The 16,983-nt window shown below is 49.3% G+C and overlaps 2 protein-coding genes across 3 annotated transcripts; both read right to left on the bottom strand.

Moving 5' to 3' along the window:
• Positions 1-2: 2 nt before the first annotated feature.
• Positions 3-2,795, bottom strand: btd (biotinidase). Its single transcript, XM_011609476.2, has 6 exons — positions 2,333-2,795; positions 1,725-1,874; positions 1,515-1,663; positions 1,260-1,437; positions 443-997; positions 3-377 (listed from the first exon to the last, which is right to left on the bottom strand). The coding sequence occupies exons 1-6, from the start codon at positions 2,540-2,542 to the stop codon at positions 105-107; spliced, it is 1,515 nt and encodes a 504-aa protein (XP_011607778.2). The 5' UTR covers positions 2,543-2,795; the 3' UTR covers positions 3-104.
• Positions 2,796-3,735: 940 nt separating this feature from the next.
• On the bottom strand, positions 3,736-16,762 carry snx13 (sorting nexin 13). Of its 2 annotated transcripts, none has more exons than XM_011609472.2 (25): positions 16,595-16,762; positions 12,604-12,716; positions 12,430-12,532; positions 12,228-12,317; positions 11,249-11,370; positions 11,053-11,171; positions 10,826-10,930; positions 10,616-10,704; positions 10,222-10,305; positions 10,010-10,148; positions 9,817-9,905; positions 9,552-9,651; positions 8,952-9,145; positions 8,710-8,814; positions 8,435-8,605; positions 8,225-8,294; positions 7,667-7,809; positions 7,482-7,589; positions 7,295-7,405; positions 7,040-7,201; positions 6,892-6,963; positions 6,660-6,805; positions 6,482-6,550; positions 6,271-6,383; positions 3,736-6,157 (listed from the first exon to the last, which is right to left on the bottom strand). In XM_011609472.2, exons 1-25 carry the CDS (start codon positions 16,604-16,606, stop codon positions 5,922-5,924), a joined length of 2,865 nt encoding a protein of 954 aa, XP_011607774.2. In that variant the 5' UTR covers positions 16,607-16,762; the 3' UTR covers positions 3,736-5,921. The 2 variants fall into 2 exon arrangements, with proteins under 2 accessions (XP_011607774.2, XP_011607773.2); XM_011609471.2 differs by lacking the exon at positions 16,595-16,762 and adding an exon at positions 16,404-16,574.
• Positions 16,763-16,983: the final 221 nt, after the last annotated feature.

The raw sequence follows: 16,983 nt of genomic DNA on the forward strand, positions 1-16,983 counted from the left end.
CAGAACATTCATGTTTTCTTTTTATTGCAGTAATAAACATCAGCCATCAGCTACCCCTCAAACCTCCCACTCATCAGATTAAATCGGCTTTGGTGGTTTCCTGTTCACGCGGTGTCCAGGTGATGCATCCGTCCGTACAGACAGGCGGTGACCAGCCCGCCCATCACGTTTGAGTGTTTCAGGCTGACTCTGCCGTCCGCCGCCGCTTCCACGCGCTCCGGCTGCTCCAGGACCATCCCGCTCGACAGCACCGATGGATACACGTGCCTGCTCGCGAATTTTCCCTCCAACATAAAGTCTAGCTTGGACTCGGCCTCGTCCACTTCCTGTCCACAGGAGGAGGCGTCTGACCCGGCACAGCGGACCAGGGCGCACACCTGCAACGGATACGAGCGTCACAAGAGTGGGGAAACGGTTGCGAGGCGATCGTGGTCGTCGGTACCTGCACGGCGTAGCGCCCGTTCACCGTGTGCGTGCCATCAAACGCTCCCAGCGCGTACAGCTCCGTACGGCCGGTTTCCGTCACCCACCGATACTGGAGGTAACAGCAGAAGGTGCCGTTGCACACCCTCATCTCGCCGTCTGTGGCGTTCAGGAGGGCAAAGGTGAAAGGGTCGTACATCATGGAGGAAACGAAGACGGGGGCGGTGGAGGCGGGAGAGTCGAGACAGGTCTCGCTGTAACAATATCCAGAGCTTTCGTCCACAGCTGCAGCCTCGCCGGACGCCGCGTTGTGCCCGAGCCACTCGGGGTCCAAGACGGGCACCCTGGCCACCAGCAGCCTGCCCTCCTCTGGGTCTCCTCTCTGGGCGTGGTGATAGGTAGCGGAAAAAGGGGTGTAGATTCCACTTCCTGTCATGATCAGCTGGTCATTGCGAATGTTGGCCGCGAGTAGCGTGACATTGGCGCCGAGGCTGAACGCTCTCTGGAACTGGATTATGTCCAGCAGGGGGAGCTGGTTCATCCAGGCGGCGGGGAAGATGATCTGACGCACACCCTGAGAGCAGCCATGGGAGAGGTGAATGCTGGGAAAAGACACTAAATCTGGGGCGCCCAGATTCAGTTCCTCAAAGGCCGCGGTTCGGCTCAGATTTCTGTCCTGCCAGGTAGACAACGGCTTCTCCTGGGACCCCACTTTTCTCGGAGGAAGCGTTTTCTTCCTGGTAGGACGGAAAACCTGGCTGAGCTACGGCCTTCAAGGCCTTGATTTGGGCACCCTGGACTAAATGATAGGAAGAGAAAGGCTTAAGTGTCCCTACCTTCTCCACCAATATAACCGTAGGCTCCTGAAAAAGAATGTCAAAGCAGGTGATGAGGCCAAACTTGCCGGCAAAAGGCGTATCGAATGTTACAATCTCAGGTTCTGGCGGAGCGTCAAAGGCCGCCTCAAAGTAAAGGTTGTACTTGTGGTACCGTGCCACCAGCAGACCATCTGACCTGGATGGAGGAAGGGAAAAGAAACAACGTGTGTTGGCTGCATCTACCAGGCGTCAATTAAAGAGTTCTGCCAATACCTGAAAACCACGTTGGTGTTAAATTGCCAGCGTCCGTCAGGGGGGCAGGAAGAGGGGGCAGCACTCACGGAACAGGGCTGTAGGTCTGCCATGTTGGCCACCAGGTAGAGATTGTTCCGGCGGGCCATGCAGCTCAACTGCTGGAGAACCTGAGCCGGACACATTTGAATCTGAGTCACAGACAAAGTCACAAGAGTTTCAAACACCCACCTCAGTGTTGTTATGTCTGAGGGGCTCCAGGCAGGGGTTCCAGCTCTCCTGCTCCGGATCAGGAACAGTCTCCAGGTAAGCGCTGATCGAGGTACGGCTGAAGTTAAAACCGTGAAGACCATCTTCGGGAAACACAATGATTTGGGCTCCCTGAGGAGGAATGACCCAAGTTGATTTGAAGACTTTTGCACAATTTTAATTTTTAAAAAAAAAATCGCAAATATATACAGGAAATGCATAAAGATGAATGAAATATCCCTGTAAAATGTTACTGAGAATGGACTTTTTAGGTAATCTTTAACAGGTAAATAAATGAAGACAATGCGATGGAGAAAACATGTGACACGGCTCAAAGTCCATCAGTGGAACGTGTTTGTTGGTCTGTCAATGAATCCAATGAATCCTGGCAGCAGATGGGAGGCTATTAAAATATGCCCTGGCTTTAATAATGATTAGAATGTAGAAGACAACCGTACCTTTTAGTTATTATTACACAACTAGGCATACACAGGGGTAGCAAAATTTGACATAGCGGCAGAAATAGATAGCAAAACTCGAGGTAGCGAAATAGACAAGTTTGCTAACTATGACAGAACACGGGTCAGTACCTGCTGGGCGGCCCGGGCGGCCTGGACCTCGAAGATATCCAGGTTTTTCTGCAGGTGTTGCAGGGCTTCCAGGCGGGACAGTGGGACTCGGGGGTCCGGGTTCAGAATTAAATTATGCTCGTATACAGCAGCCACGTACGAGGAATCGACGGCCTCTGTCAGAGGAATTAACAACAACGCAAACGTAAAAACGGTGCCGAAGGAAAACATCACAACGTCAGGGATGTCAGAAATACCAGTGAAGCAACAACCACGACTTTTATTTTGAAAGGTTTGCTCAGGACAATAACATCCGCGTTAAACCGGAAGCACTATGTGAACTATCTCCTAACGAGCATGACCCGAAGCTAGGAAGTTCTCTAGCCATTGAAATGAGGCTTTAAATGTATTATTTATATGCTTGTCCAACCCCGCATCGTTAAACTACATGAAAACGACTAATAGAAGCAGACTGTTTGTACATTTTTTTGTTTTGTTTCAACGTTTCTAGTCGTTTTTCACATTAGCATCCAGCGTGCACCAATGTCAACAGCACCGGAGGCACCGACGGGAGAACACGATGCTCCGGTGTCCAAAGCTGGACAGACGTTTAAAAGCTGCTGGAGCTGTCGGATCATCTCCGGTGGAGGTCTGATCCTGGCTGGAGCTTATGTGTTCCAGGCGGCCAGGAAAGTGTTGCGACGGGGCGGACCCACTTCGATGGGGACGGTGGCGCAGATCACCTTTGCCGCAAGTAAGTGTCCAGATTCTAAATTATAAATGCACCTCAGTGGCTTTGCTGCATAAAAGTATCGTTCTGTTTTGTCCCCTAGGCTTGGCTGCGTGGGGGATTGTTGTCATTGTTGAGCCGGTAGGAAAGGCGCAGAAGAAGACTGAAGCAAACCGCTGAGGACGCGTCCTTGAAAGTGTCCTCATCTTGGACTCTACCGAACCAGAACAGCCGCTTGAACCTGAACTGGGACTGTAAATGATGCCGTCGTTGCTCTCGCTCGAATTAAAAAGAATCACGCTGTTGACGCCAGAATTAGTTGATTAATTGATCATCCCAGCAGTCATCATTGACTGAATCTTTCCATAAGTAAAACACGATGTTGCTTTAACTACATTATATTGACTAATTAACGGTTATTAATCGAGTCTTGCGGATCTAAAAGTCAAAGTATTTAAAAAAATAGCTGTTGATTTAAGATTACTGTGTATAAAGATCTTGGTTTAGCCATTTATACAACATTTTTCAAAGCACATCATGTCACCAGACAGACATTTAATAATTACTTTTTCAGTTTCTGCTCCAAAATTATAAATCTGCGGTTCACAGTAAGTTGCCCCCCAATTTACACACAAATTCAGTTTAATCTGACTTCGTAGAACCAACTGCAATGAATCCGACGTACACACTCGAGGTCAGTCTGAGTTACCTTTAATTAGTGTTATACGGTTTTGAGCACAACTGCTCGCAAGGAAGATTTTTGATAAGCATTATGCAAAAAAAAACAACTAAAGTCATCTTCAGTCACGTAAAATAATCATGACGTTCTGATTTTTTTTTTTCTGGTTAAAGAAAAATATGAAAATAGAGTCGACAGTACATTTAGGCACACTATTAACACGTACTGTACACATATGCACACATCATCATGGGTCATAAATACTGGTGTTAAAAATTAAGACGAGCTTTCCTCTATGGTAAAGTGTGCACAGAGTTAAACACCGCCACCTCCTCGGTGTCAAGCCCAGACGGGCTCCAGTTCATGTTCCGCTCTGTGCAAGCAAAAATCAATGCGGGGGGTGGGGGGGGGGGGGCTGAGACTGCAGCAGACTCCATCCGTCCAAGGGGAGCAGCCCCCCTGCAGGTGCTACGGTAAGTGCTCTTTAGCAGTGACTCCACAGGAACATTGAATCACAGGTGGGGGCTCTCCCAGGAGCCTGTCGGACAGGAAGAGGGTCCACAAAAGCAAGCGTCTGTTCACGCTCAACAGAAGATGCACAAATCCAAAAGAAAAGACTCTGCTACTTGTCGGAGGCCCCCTCTGAACTAGCAGTAGCCCGCTGAGCTAAGCATCAGGTGCTGACCCGGTTCCGCAGCGCAGTCGTGACCCGGGAGAGTGATCCCGTGTGAGCGGCTGGATGCGAAATATCCCCCGGAGAAACTCAGACTTATAAAACAAGTCTGTAAAATAGACAGTTTTACAACAACGGAATGTCAAGTTGTTGGGATAAAAACACCTGTGGGGAAACTTTCGATGTTTTTCCTTTAAAACTATGAATTGGTTTGGTTTTTTTTTAATACATAATATATAATGTGTGAAAAATGCACATGCGTTAAAGGAAGGAAAAAATATTGCACAAAATGAAAGACGTTTTTCATTAAAAGTGATCGGGGGGGGGGTCTAGATTGACCACGATGATGTTTTAGAGGAGAGAATGGAGCTGTAGTGCGCATCTTGTGGTCACATGCTCGACCTTTTAAGGCTGGATGACTAGCTCGCGCTGACAGTTTCTGACTGGTGTGGGTTGCATCTTTGTGCCACACACACACACACACACACACACACACACACACACACACACACACACACACACACACACACACACACACACACACACACACACACACACACACACACACACACACACACACACACACACACACACACACACTTGGACGAGTGAAACCAAGACTAGAGAGTACATTCTTTGCTCTTGGACAGCCTTCCACTTCAGTCTTTGGTCACTGCCTTCTGCACGGCGTGGAAATGGAGCAGAGTAAAGATCAGAGCAGCGAGCTAGCGAGCTAGCGCGCTAGCGCACGCACGCACGTGGAGGAGCTTTGGTTGTCACAGGTGATGACAGGAGCATTAAAGGAGACTTTTCTTTGAGGGAAGAAACGGGGGAATAATAAAAGAACAAACCATTATGGCTCATGAGAAAGAAAAGAAGCAGACATTAAAAAAAAAAAAAAAAAAAACACCTTTTCAACTTATATTTGTTCGCTCACATTTTTAAAACGGCGCCTCTTTGGACCCAGCGCCATGGATACATTTGGTTGCTATAAATAAGCAGAAACAAAAAGGTTAGCGAGTTGTTTGAGTGCAGCTGACGGGACCAACAGACGGGAGATGAAGAAGAAGAAGCTGGAGAAGTAAGGCAAGATGTGGGTCTGCGCTATCAGCTCCTGCACTTTAAAACCGGTACAGCATCTAAGGTCTGCCCTCCGGACCAGGAAAAAGCAGCATTTATCGGCCCGGAGTAAAGCTAAAGTAAAACGTCCCAAAAGAGAAGGTGGAAATCAGCTTTGGAGATGGAAACTGCTTAAACTACTAATAAAAGACTGCCACTGTCAGTCTCGGTGCAAATCATCAGTTTCCAGATGTGCGCAGAGTTTGTGTTGTTCGTTCTTCAGACGCTGGTCTGATGTAAAGTGTTTTCACTGAAACGGGAGCGTGAGAGGAGCGGCGGGGCAGCACATCCACACCAACACGCATCCCAGCATTCACGCCAAGGACACACCCCCCCCCCCCCCTCACTCAAACTCCGGAGTCTGTGCGTGTCTTTTCAGCTCGCGTCCCGCCACCTCCGTCCTCTCCTGTCACCTCTTGAGCGAGGAGCATTTGATTCTCTGGCCGTATCTGTGGACGCGAGGAGAGCGGGAGTGCAGCTTGACGAACAGCTCGGGGAATTTGTACTGGGGAAACATCGTCTCCAGGAAGCCCTCCAGGAAAACGTAGACCAGGCGGCGGTTCATGGGCTGGTGCTGGAACATGTCGAAGACGCGCAGGATGCCCTTCCTGGTGGTGTCCGCGCCGATGATGTGCTTCAGCTCGTCTGAGGCGCCCGGAGAAACGCAGCGGCGAGGATGAAATGTGGGAGGGAAAAGACGGGAATCACGGCTCGTCCCCATCGGGGGTGGAGAATAAGTGTGGGAATAACGTGCGTACCTGGCATTATGCCCAGGAGGCTGGTCTTGGCAGCCACTCGTGTCCTCATACGGATGTTTTTGTCCCGACGAGGCGGCGTCTCCGCGAGAATGCCATTGGGCCAGTAGGAGTCCCTGGGAGAGGACAGAGCGCCGCTCAAGCTTCACCATAATTCTTCCCATTAATCCCAATTACTTGCTGAACAAAGAGAGAAGAAGGGGGGGGGTGGTACCTGAACTTCTTAACATATTCTGCAACTTGTTCTGGTGACGTCAGGTAGTCCACGTGATCCACAATCTTCCTGTAAAAACAGGAAAACAGGGTCAGAATTTCATGGACGTTGGCACATTTATTGATGACCTCAGCAAATTGGGAGCCTGTCATAATATAGAACCAGAGTGTGTCCTCGCCTGTTGATGGTGTCTCCGTATGTGGCCCTGATGAGCTGCTGCAGAAGGTTCTTGATGTTCCGGCGCAGCCACTGGTTCTTCTCCTTGAGGTCGAAGACCTCGTCCATCAGCAGCAGCATCACCCTCAGCGGGATGTTGTCGTCCACCTGCCGACCGGTTCACACACGGAGAGATGCAGCATGTGAAATCAGCCCGACGCGCCCCCGCCCTGACCCGGACGCCCACCACTCACGTTGTCGTCGAGCTGAGCAGAGACGCGGCAGTGCTCGGGGTCGATGTCGGACTTGGGGAGGAGGGGAGGCACCTGGGGAAACGTGCGACAGCGGGTCGGAAAAGACGAGAACCGTGGGTTTACGGCAGCGTGGGCGTGATGCTGCTACCTTAAGTATGGACTGTTTGATGTCCTGGCCCAGCCGCTCCGACATCCGGCCCATGTTGTCAGACACCTTGTTCATGCCCTCGGCCAGACTGTCCGGCAGGGCCTTCACTGCGTTGGACACGTTCCTCATGGAGCTTCTGAGAGGATTTACAAAAGTGTCTATCTGCAGGTGTAGAGGAAGAATACCGGGAATTAGTTTTAGGCGCCACGTGATGCGATTCTAAAGGCAACGGAAATAAACAAACGCTTTAGGAACCTTGCGTGCAAACTCTCCCTTGCCCTTGCTGTAGGCCTTGTTCTCCAAGAAGTCGTAGACGTAAGGAATCAGGGTCGGGCAGGCTTTCACCATCTCTGGGTTTAGCAGCAACTGGAACACACACAAAAGTTCCCGACGTGCAGCCACACAAATAGACACGAGGAAATGAAGCCACACGTGAACCGACCTGAAGGTACGCGTTGAGGTCTTTTTTTCTCTTCTCCAAGAAATCTCTGTCCATGTTGTTGAAGGTCTTTTTTCCTGGCAGCTTAAGGATGGAGGCCAGATTCTCGAACTAAAAAGGTCAGTTCGGATCAGGAGTTACGGGGGTGCAAACGGAGGCCGTGCCGACGCGCGAGGAGCTGCTGGTACCTGTTCAGTGATCCTCATATGGAAGTCGTGGAAGTCGGAGTACCGGCGATAGGTCTTCCAGCACTCTTCACTGCCGTCCTGGTTGCGTCTGTACACGGTGATGGCGTACAGCGCGTAGGTCTTGCCGTGGTCGTTGCACACCCCTGCAGCACCCCAGAATCCCGGGAGACAAGCGTCAGCTACCGGCACCCCAGCGTTACACCCAAAAACGGATGGGAATGAAGGACGTACGAACGGGGAGTCAGATGAAATCGGAAAAAAGGTAGAAAACAGGGAGGAAAACAGAAAAGTATGTGCATGTTGAAAGTGCAAAAGGAGGAAGAACAACCAAAATAAAGAATGCGGAGCAGAAAATCATCCAGAGATGGTAGAAGAAAGTAGGAAGAACTGAAAACCAGTAAAGCTGACAAAGACCATGAATGGAGGAGGTGAAACGGTGAAAGGAAATGTATGAAGGGAGGGACAACCCCGACATACAGGCACAACCACATCCACACCAAGGTCCAAGAGCTAAAGCTCTGTATTCGGACCCACAGCAGAACATTTGCGTGAGCATACCTGTGTCTGAGATGAAGGCGTGTATGTGCATAGATTCGTCGTGGCAGGAGTTGGACAGGTCATCTAAAGACTGAAACAGCAGATAAATTCAGGGCACCTTCTTAATGACCCGACTCTACATCAGCCTCCTGCACTTCTACATTACAGTTCTCTTCAATCTTACTGAGATTTTACACAGAAAGCAGAGTACAAAGTCAGACTGGGACTCACTAGGCTTATGCTTCCCGTTGGGGAGCCGTTGAAAGATTCTCCCTCGCCATCGTCGGATCCCCGATAGCTGGGCTCTTTCAACATGTCCAACTCCGCCAGCATGCGGACGTAGAGGGGACTCTGCTTGAAGGACGGGTAGTAGCGTTCATCGTGTAGCATCAAGTCATACACCTGCAGTTACAAGTGTAGGCAGGCAGGAGTTAAGGCATCAGGAGGGAATAAGACAGATACTCCATTGTTTCGGAGAGTCACAACGCTGGCAGAAGGAAACTTACATTTCTCTGGATTTCATCAAATATCTCTGGAGTGGGATCATCCTTCTGTAGTTTGTCTCCTAGTTTTATGACTGACTCCTGGTCCACCTGCACTCTGGGTGACGCCTGGACGATCACGGAGAGGAACAGACAGATTTGTGTTGTGCCGTCATGCAGCCACCAGAGGGCGGGCGAGTTTTGTTTATAAAACCAACTGAATTATGACAGATGAAACTGAAATGAGGTGTTGATAAGTCTCCTACCTTGTCAGAGAGGTATTGTTCATAGACACCGAGTGCAGCGGCCTTCAGTAGCCCCTTGGTGGCACTGGGATGCTTCTTGCCATCTTTCTGCCAGACCTGCATGGCCTCCAACTGCTGCTGTGCCGTCACCCTGTAGCCTTCCACAGTGAGCCAGAAGAACAGCTCTGCCTGGGCCCCCGCCGACTGCATGAAGTCTGCAAAAAGGAGCAAAACGCTCGTCAACGCAGGTCTTTTCCAGCAGCTGCAATTCGACATATACGTGTGACCTTGTAGCCGAAATTGCACTTCCCAGTTTACACCATTTAACATGAAATAGCTCAATAAATGACAGTATAACCAGATATGCTGCTAAGTCTGTTGACTTTGCTGTTTCCACCAAAGTTTTCATGCAAACAGGCACAAAGGTAATCCTGTAACATGTGATCATTCTCTAATGGAGTCACATGAGGCTGTTCAAACGAACAGAGGTTCAGATTCTAATTCTAGATGAAGCGAAGAAGTCATGGATTACACAGCATAAGGCAAATGTTAAGGATTAAAGCCAGCAGTCGTCTTCGGAGATGTTTGGCGTCCGTGTACACGATGCTTATGGGAATTTACCCATGAAAAACTGCAGCGCTATGTTGTGCACGAGGATGTGGTCCAGCGGGATCACGCACAGCTTGCCAAAGCTTGCTGCCAGCTTTAAGGCGTCCACCTCCTACACAAGACAGGCAAAAGTCAGTCTGAAGGGCAGAAAACCTGATGCAGTCGTTAAAAAAGATAAACATTCTGGTTGATACTGGGGGGTTTTATAGTCCGATAAAGCTTTCTGACTGGATGCAGCAGCACGAGCGCCGCACCGCCGCCCTTTTTTGTTTTTTACCTTGCCAGACTTCAGTCTCTGGATCCTGGTCTCACACACCTTCTTCACAAACAGAAGACTGTTTATCTGGTTCTTGATGACATTGATGTCTAAAGGACAGAGAAACAAAGACAACACGGGAGGAGAGGAGAGCAAAGTTTAACGTTTACACTTTGAGCCTTGTGGCGCGGGACAGGACGGCCAAAGTCCCCACCGTCTCCGGCTGTGTCCAAGGAGCGCAGATACTGCAGCTCCTCCGCCACTTTGTCCTTGACGGCTTCTAGCTCCGCAGGCTTGTCTGTCAGTTTGAGGATGTTCATGAAGGCTTCGTAGTTACAGCTGGAGTCGCGAATCTGTATAAAAGGACGATTGTCAAACTGCAACGTTTATTCACGTCTCACTGGCAGCGCGGGCGCCAACACCCACCATCCAGATGACAAACTGGTTAATGTAGTCTGGGTCGCTCAGTTGATTGATGAGAGGAAGCAGCACGCCACACGCCAGCACCTCCTGAAGGACAACGCAGAGCATCTTCAGACATCCTGGTCACATTTACTGAAAATCAACCTGCAGCAGCTGCTTTTATCCTCTGAAAACTGTCCAGGCAGAGACACTTGACAACCAGGAGATAACAGTCCCAGAAATACCCTAATACGCATTAAAAAGTAGCTAAGACCTTAATGATTTGGCCTTAATTGCTTTTTAAACCCACTGGCCACAGTTCTTAACCTTATTTTAAGCATCAAAACAGTTGTTTTAGATGTGGTATTTTTGCTTAAACATCCTGAAGATGACAACAATCGACGCTTCCTGCACTCACCCTCAGAAAGTATCTCATGTTCTTGTTGTGGAAATCTCCAGGAGGTAGTAACAGATACAGAAGCAGCTCGCACAAGTCACGGAGAAAGCCTGACACACACCCAACACACGTTTTACCATCACAGTTGTGACAGAGGGCAACACAGTTGTGACAGAGGGCTTTCATGACAGTGTGAAGAGCACAGCCGACACATGGCAGACGTGTGCTTACCTTCCTCATCCTTACGTGAAATGCACACCACGTCGCGGCAAATCTTCCTCTCCATTTCCACCTCGGCCTCGAAGAACGAGTCCACCAGCTCCTCTGTGATGTCCCCTGCTCAGAAAACGTCACATCTCTTACCGACAGCAACCAAAATTGGTCAGATGCTCGTCAGATACTCCTAATCATCTATCATTCTGTCGGTTAGCGAAGGTCAGAGGTCACCCTTGGCTTACTTTGCTTGTCCTCTCGGTCTGCAAGGCGATCTTGGGCTTTTCTGAACACCCGTAAATGAGTGGCAAAGTCGTCAACCAGGCGAGTGGTGAAGTAAGGCTGCCAGTCCACCTCTTTTGACCTTTTGCCCGATAAATTGCACAACAAAATGAAAAACGAATTCAGCGCGGAGCATAAACGCGTGCACGCGTGTGGTACCTCGTGCAGAACTGGACGAGGGCATTCTGCAGCGTCTGTCTGATCTCCAGTAAAAAAGATTCATCCTCACTGAGAGTGTAGTACCAGTACTGTATGTAGTCTCTCAGAGCAAACTGGATCACCTGCAGACAAGGAAACAAAGAATGTCTTTGAGGGCTTTGATGTTAACGATGCATCGGGATCTGATGGAAGAGCTGCGCAGATAGAGGATTTGCCGTGAGAGATTTGGTGATACAGGTTTACATGATGTCACGTTGCGCAGAGTCTCAAGGTCCACAGCCGGCGGAAATGATTAGCGAGCATTTCCCAGTGAGGAAGAGAGAGCGGGAGCACAGCAGCTGAGCAACCACAGTCACCTGACCGTCACAAACTGCTGCGGCGGCACTAAACTTTGACAGATTTTATGAGCGTCAACAGGCCGAAATCAACAGTTCCACTGTGTTGTAACCACAGGCCACAGGCTACAGGTTTCCTCTTGTTTGTGGTCTCGTCGAGCAGCATTTCAACAGTATTTTCCTCTTGCTTCAGCCGCAAAAGCTTCGGCGCGGTGCGTTTTAGCGTTGGCGGGATAAACTTCATGTTTTACGAGATTCAGCACATAGAAAATTATTCGGCTTCTGTTTCCAGACGCATAAATATGCTTCGTCATGATCGTTTTCACAAAGGAACCGTTTAGATGCGACTGTGCGGGAGCAGACGCAGCTACTCTTGGACTTGACAGGATGGCGTGCAAATAATTCATGTGTCCTCCTAAAACGAGCTGTAACTTTAGCAGCTGCTTGGTCACTAATGCTCTCATCCATGAAGAGACAAGGTTTCACCATGCTGTGATAAGGAAGGAAACATTTGTATGTCTTACACCCACGAAGAAGCATTATAAAGCTCACTTTTACAGGAAATGAACGCTACAACTGGTATCGCCTTAACGATCTTGACGGACAGCTATGACGAAAGCAGTCCTGCACGGAGACACACCAACCTGCTGGAGTGGTTCATCGATGAAACTGGAGCCAGTGAGTCTCCTGTCAATCTTTATAGGCTTCATCTCCAGCTTCATCTCATCCAACGTCTGAAACAAAACGTCAAAGGTGAGCGAAGCGGAACGCAGTTACACAGCAAAGGCGCTCGGTTCGTTTGTTGTTGTGGGGAAGGTCGAGCTGCTTTGCTGAGCCCGTCTTTACCTTCAGTATACCAATTTGTGTGGGGGGCAGGTAAGACTGCTCGCACTGCTCCAGTTGCTTCTCTGAATTGATCTTTCCATAGAGCAGAGTGACAGCAAAGCCCCTTGGGAGACAGAACAGAGTGAGACAACAGTTGCACACGGACCCGCCCGGCTGTGATGAACTTCTGCTCACCCTCCAATGAAGCAGAAGATATAAAAGGCCAGGTAGAAAATGGCAAAGGGTCCAAAGGTGACAAGGAAGAGCACGACTCCAAGACCCCCCCATCCCCAGATGGACAGACTGGCCTGAAACACAAACACAGACACGCGAGTTCCTTTGTGCACTTCAAACAGGTTTTTAAGAAACGTTCAACGTCCGGGCACGATGGTCACGTGCACTAACAAAGCCAGACTTCCTCTAGAACGCCGTCATTGTTTAATCTTCCGTCTTGTGCGTAACAGATAAAGCCTGTGTGGCCACATGCCTCTGCGTGTGCCTTCTCATCTGTCACATTCTGTGTCTTTCCTGTTATTGTCACTGCAGGAAACCGAGCTTTGGCTCCCAGCTCCAGGTCTTCACACCAGCCGCGAACCCTCTGCAGATGTGGCTCACCACGGTGAGCCGGGTTTCTGCCTCGTGGGAGACGAGCTCAACATTCACCAGCTCTAAAATCCACCCAGACGCGCGTATGGAAGTGCAAACGGGATTATCGGTTCCCGTGTTGGGCTATCACGTGGAAAAATCTGATCGCAGCACGATGTTATGGGGGAAAACAGCTTCATAACTACGACGTGAAAAGCTGTCATGGAAATCGGACAGATTTGGCAACAGGAACGGTGACGATCAGCAGTACTGATCTCTGCTGCCAAGCATCTGCACGAGGGTTCCTTAGATAAGCAGTTCCGCTGATGAGACGTCGCTGCTCGTCACAGTCACAGTGGATCCGCGAACCTGACAGACTGGCGGAGCAACTGTGGCGCGGCTGGAGTTCACCTCAGAATGTACGGGAGCGTCGTGCCCCGGAGCCGAGCTGCCGAGAACCGGTGTTAAAGGAGCAAAATCTCAAAGAGATTTTAACCTGGCCTGGAAACAAGCAACAGCCTTGGCCAGGAACAGGGATAAACCATCTCATCGCTGTCTTAAACACCTGTTCACCTGCGTGGAGGAATCACACTTTAACTGGTTTTGTCTAAAACGACATCCCAAAATAACCTAGAGGTTGTGCTGTGGCAGCTGCCGTGCCGGCCTCGTGACTATCACCACGGTTTCCTCCCCTCTATTAAACTGTATCAATGCATTCCCACCATTTCACCCTGTCGTCCAGAGGGGGGAAAAGATTTTTTTTTTTGCCTTGTTTTCATCATCTTTTGTCCCCCAGTAAAGATGAAAACATCGATTACGTGTTCAGAGGAGAGGAAACGGCGGTGAAACCTTCCCGTCCGAGCCCTGGATCCGGTTCTCCCTGCGACATTCCCGAATGCAGCCGTGCAGATGTGTGACGTGCGAGTGCGCTCCAGATGGGAAGCGCGAGCGCTGTCCTCTGATAAACAGAGAACACAGGGAACGCTCTTGAGTCATCACAGCTTACACAGGGTTTTAAAACACAAACCATCTGTCCTGGTGATTAACACCAAAGCTTATCTGGAAGGTCCACGTCTCAACAACATCTCGGCAACAGAGTCACATGGACACACAAGTGTTTGGGCTCTAACCGATCACCTTGGCAGGATACCTATATAGCTGTGTGCTGGTGGGCGTGGTTTTGGTTTATACTGGTTAATCTGGTCACGTCATAATTGACAGGGACGCTGTTGTTGGCTGACATGTTGCTGAAGGTGAACTATGACTCCATTATGTTAATCCGCACTCACCGTTGTGCGTGGCTCCACCTGACCTTGCCCTCTTTTGCTGCCTTCTTCCAAACACTAGACCTACAAGCAGCAACTTCAAGTGCACAAACTCTGAAGACGAAGTAGGGGAAACACATTCAGACACACGGCTACCGACGTTCAGTTGGACAGAACTGAAACTGAAGTTTCTGGCACCACCTGAACATGAACTGCACATCGACAAAAGACAGCCAGACAAATGCGAGGAGAGCTGCTTAAGGGCGGGCAGTTATTTTTGTTCCCCGTGCACAAGTGCTTAGCTGCATCCCTGATCAGTCCAGCTATATCAGGCTATAAGTTCACTCAGCCTGTTAAAGCGCTACTGTGGGAGAATCCTGCTTAAAGGCTGGGAGGAAGTGAAAGTAACTGATGATACTGATCTAATCCAGCAGGACCACCACAGGAAAAAGAGCTGTATTTAAATGTGCAAACTAGACGCTGATAAAAACTGATTAGAGATGAGGAGATAGATCTTCTGATTCATAAGTCTGATTAAATATTAATACTGAGTCTGAATTAGTGTCAGATAAATGGAGAAAAGCCACAAATAATCAAAACAATTAGCGCTGCTGCTGCAGAAAAGTGGCCAAAACTAGCTGCCTGCTAAGTTAAACCATGCGCTGCAGTCGCCCACTGACCAGCATCTTTAACCCGTTTAACATTATGTTATATATTAAATGGAAAACTGCTGATATAATGTCAGGGTAGTTTATATTATCAGCTCTAAAACGGTAAAACAGCACCGCTAATGACTCAGGAATCCCACTAGTGTTCAAGGCCTGTCAGGCGTGCAACAAAACAGATAATTTAATGCTGACGCAGCGATTATGAATACTCAGCGGCTGATTATTGTGATACATTCTGACTCAATAGAATGGAAACAAGCACACCTCACGTTGCTCGGAAGTACTCGCCTTGGAGGCTAAATGGCACCTGCTACTGCTGCAGGGCTAAAAGCAATATTTGACTCGTGGAGCCTGTAGAACACCACGGACAACACCGTCATATGGGCGACTTCAGGTGTGAGGGGATCCAATAAACCACACGCCCTCCGGCTCATCAGCACATCTGCAACACCACTAGCAGTTGCTGATTTAATGTAAATACCACAGTATTAGAATTTCACACTTGGCATGACTATAAAATATTTCTACATCATTTGAAGCTAACACACATTTCTGGCCGACAGAGTCCCCGTCTCCAAACGCGTTTGCAACCTTTGTTTGTTTTGGACGGGGATGAAGCGGATTGAAAAGGTACTGGATGAGTATGGCGAGCTTAATGTCCACCAAGCTTTGATTAAGACACCTTAATAGGATTTCAGTCCTGATGAAGAGCACCAAGTCATCTAAGGAAGAACACTATGCCTTCAACAACACCACCACCCCCCCCAACAGAGCTCAGGTTACAAAGGTGTGTTCATGGAGTCCATCAGGTCGACACAAGTGATTTGCTCCAAGGATTTAATCTTAATCGCACAGAACAAATGTCCCTGTCTAAATAAAACCAGACTTGATTAGGTCATCATCTCTGATGGTACATCAACACTAATCAAACGGCTGATTGGCGAAACAACCCACACAGAAGCAATGCCAGTACAATGTAATTACGCGTTAACAACCACAAGAGAACAGAATAGATTGCAAAGCGATTCCAAGCCGCAGTTTAACCTCTGCATGTGGGGCAGGATCATCTGCAGCCGAGGGGTCAGCGTCGGAAGCTGGCCTGTCTGCTCATGTCATGATTAATGGAGCTGCAGAAAGTTGCCTAACTAGCATGCACATAGACGCCTGCATCATGGGAGAACTGGGACAAATCGTTATGCATCTCTCTCACACATTTCTATACCAGTGACTATAAATTGGGACGCATTTTCTCCCTGTTCAAGTTACCAGCAACACATATTCGTCCATAACATTAAAATGTAGCCTCTCCACACCTTCACGAAGCTAACGCCCATATCACCTGGATCTATAAGGGCTTTAAAACTGTGGTTTGTCGCTGTCGTTTCGCCACATTAGATCGGCGCATACACCCTTTGCTGTGTCCAGCCACGTCTTGCATCGCGTAAATGCGTACACGTCCCCGCACACAGCCATTTACCGGAGCGTGATTCCGGGCTGGCTGCCACCAACGACGCACGGGCTTTTCCATGAATCACGGCGGCTCTGTGGCGTCCTCGTCCCTGTCAGAGTGTTTACCTGCGGGAGCAGCGCTGGGGCGCTAGCCGCTACAAGCTAACTAGCCGCTATCACCGGGAAACACACAAACGCGGCGCTACGACGCCGACTCACCTCTGCAAACATCGTCTAAAAGGCTGTGCATGCAGTGGCTCCGCTTAACACCGACATATTTAAACATGCCAGGAGGGGGTAACTGCGGCGGTTAAAAGCGGTCGTGTTTCCAATCTCCGTGCTCGGCTCGGTGAGTCGCCATATTAGCGAGGATTGAGCCCCGTCTGGGCTGCTGAGGGGCGGCGCGCTCTGATTGGCTGGCGCCGGGTGACGTCACCGCCCCGTGACTGATTGACGGGTGAGGCCGAGATCGTGATGGACGCGTGTGTTCGGACAATTCTTCCTTTATTTTGGCTTTATTTAGGCTTTATTTTTTAAGAAACTGTCCCACTACACGCCTTTAAAGCCGTGTGCATTTCCATTGCCTTGGCCCGTGTTGATCCGAGCAC

Source organism: Takifugu rubripes, chromosome 12 (genome assembly GCF_901000725.2).
Source record: "Takifugu rubripes chromosome 12, fTakRub1.2, whole genome shotgun sequence".
NCBI lineage: Eukaryota > Metazoa > Chordata > Actinopteri > Tetraodontiformes > Tetraodontidae > Takifugu > Takifugu rubripes.

Bases quoted from the DNA above. Each gene is read 5' to 3' on its own strand.
- btd (XM_011609476.2), bottom strand. From the start codon at position 2,542: ATGTTTTCCTTCGGCACCGTTTTTACGTTTGCGTTGTTGTTAATTCCT. The intron at 1,875-2,332 runs GTACTGACCCGT...ATTCCTCCTCAG, and splicing joins CCGCCCGGGCCGCCCAGCAG to GGAGCCCAAATCATTGTGTT. The intron at 998-1,259 runs GTAGGGACACTT...GGCTGCTCTCAG, and splicing joins CGGTTATATTGGTGGAGAAG to GGTGTGCGTCAGATCATCTT.
- snx13 (XM_011609471.2), bottom strand. From the start codon at position 16,454: ATGGAAAAGCCCGTGCGTCGTTGGTGGCAGCCAGCCCGGAATCACGCT. The intron at 11,172-11,248 runs GTACCACACGCG...ATCGGGCAAAAG, and splicing joins CTCGTCCAGTTCTGCACGAG to GTCAAAAGAGGTGGACTGGC. The intron at 7,202-7,294 runs GTTCCTAAAGCG...CTACACCTGCAG, and splicing joins AGGGAGAGTTTGCACGCAAG to ATAGACACTTTTGTAAATCC.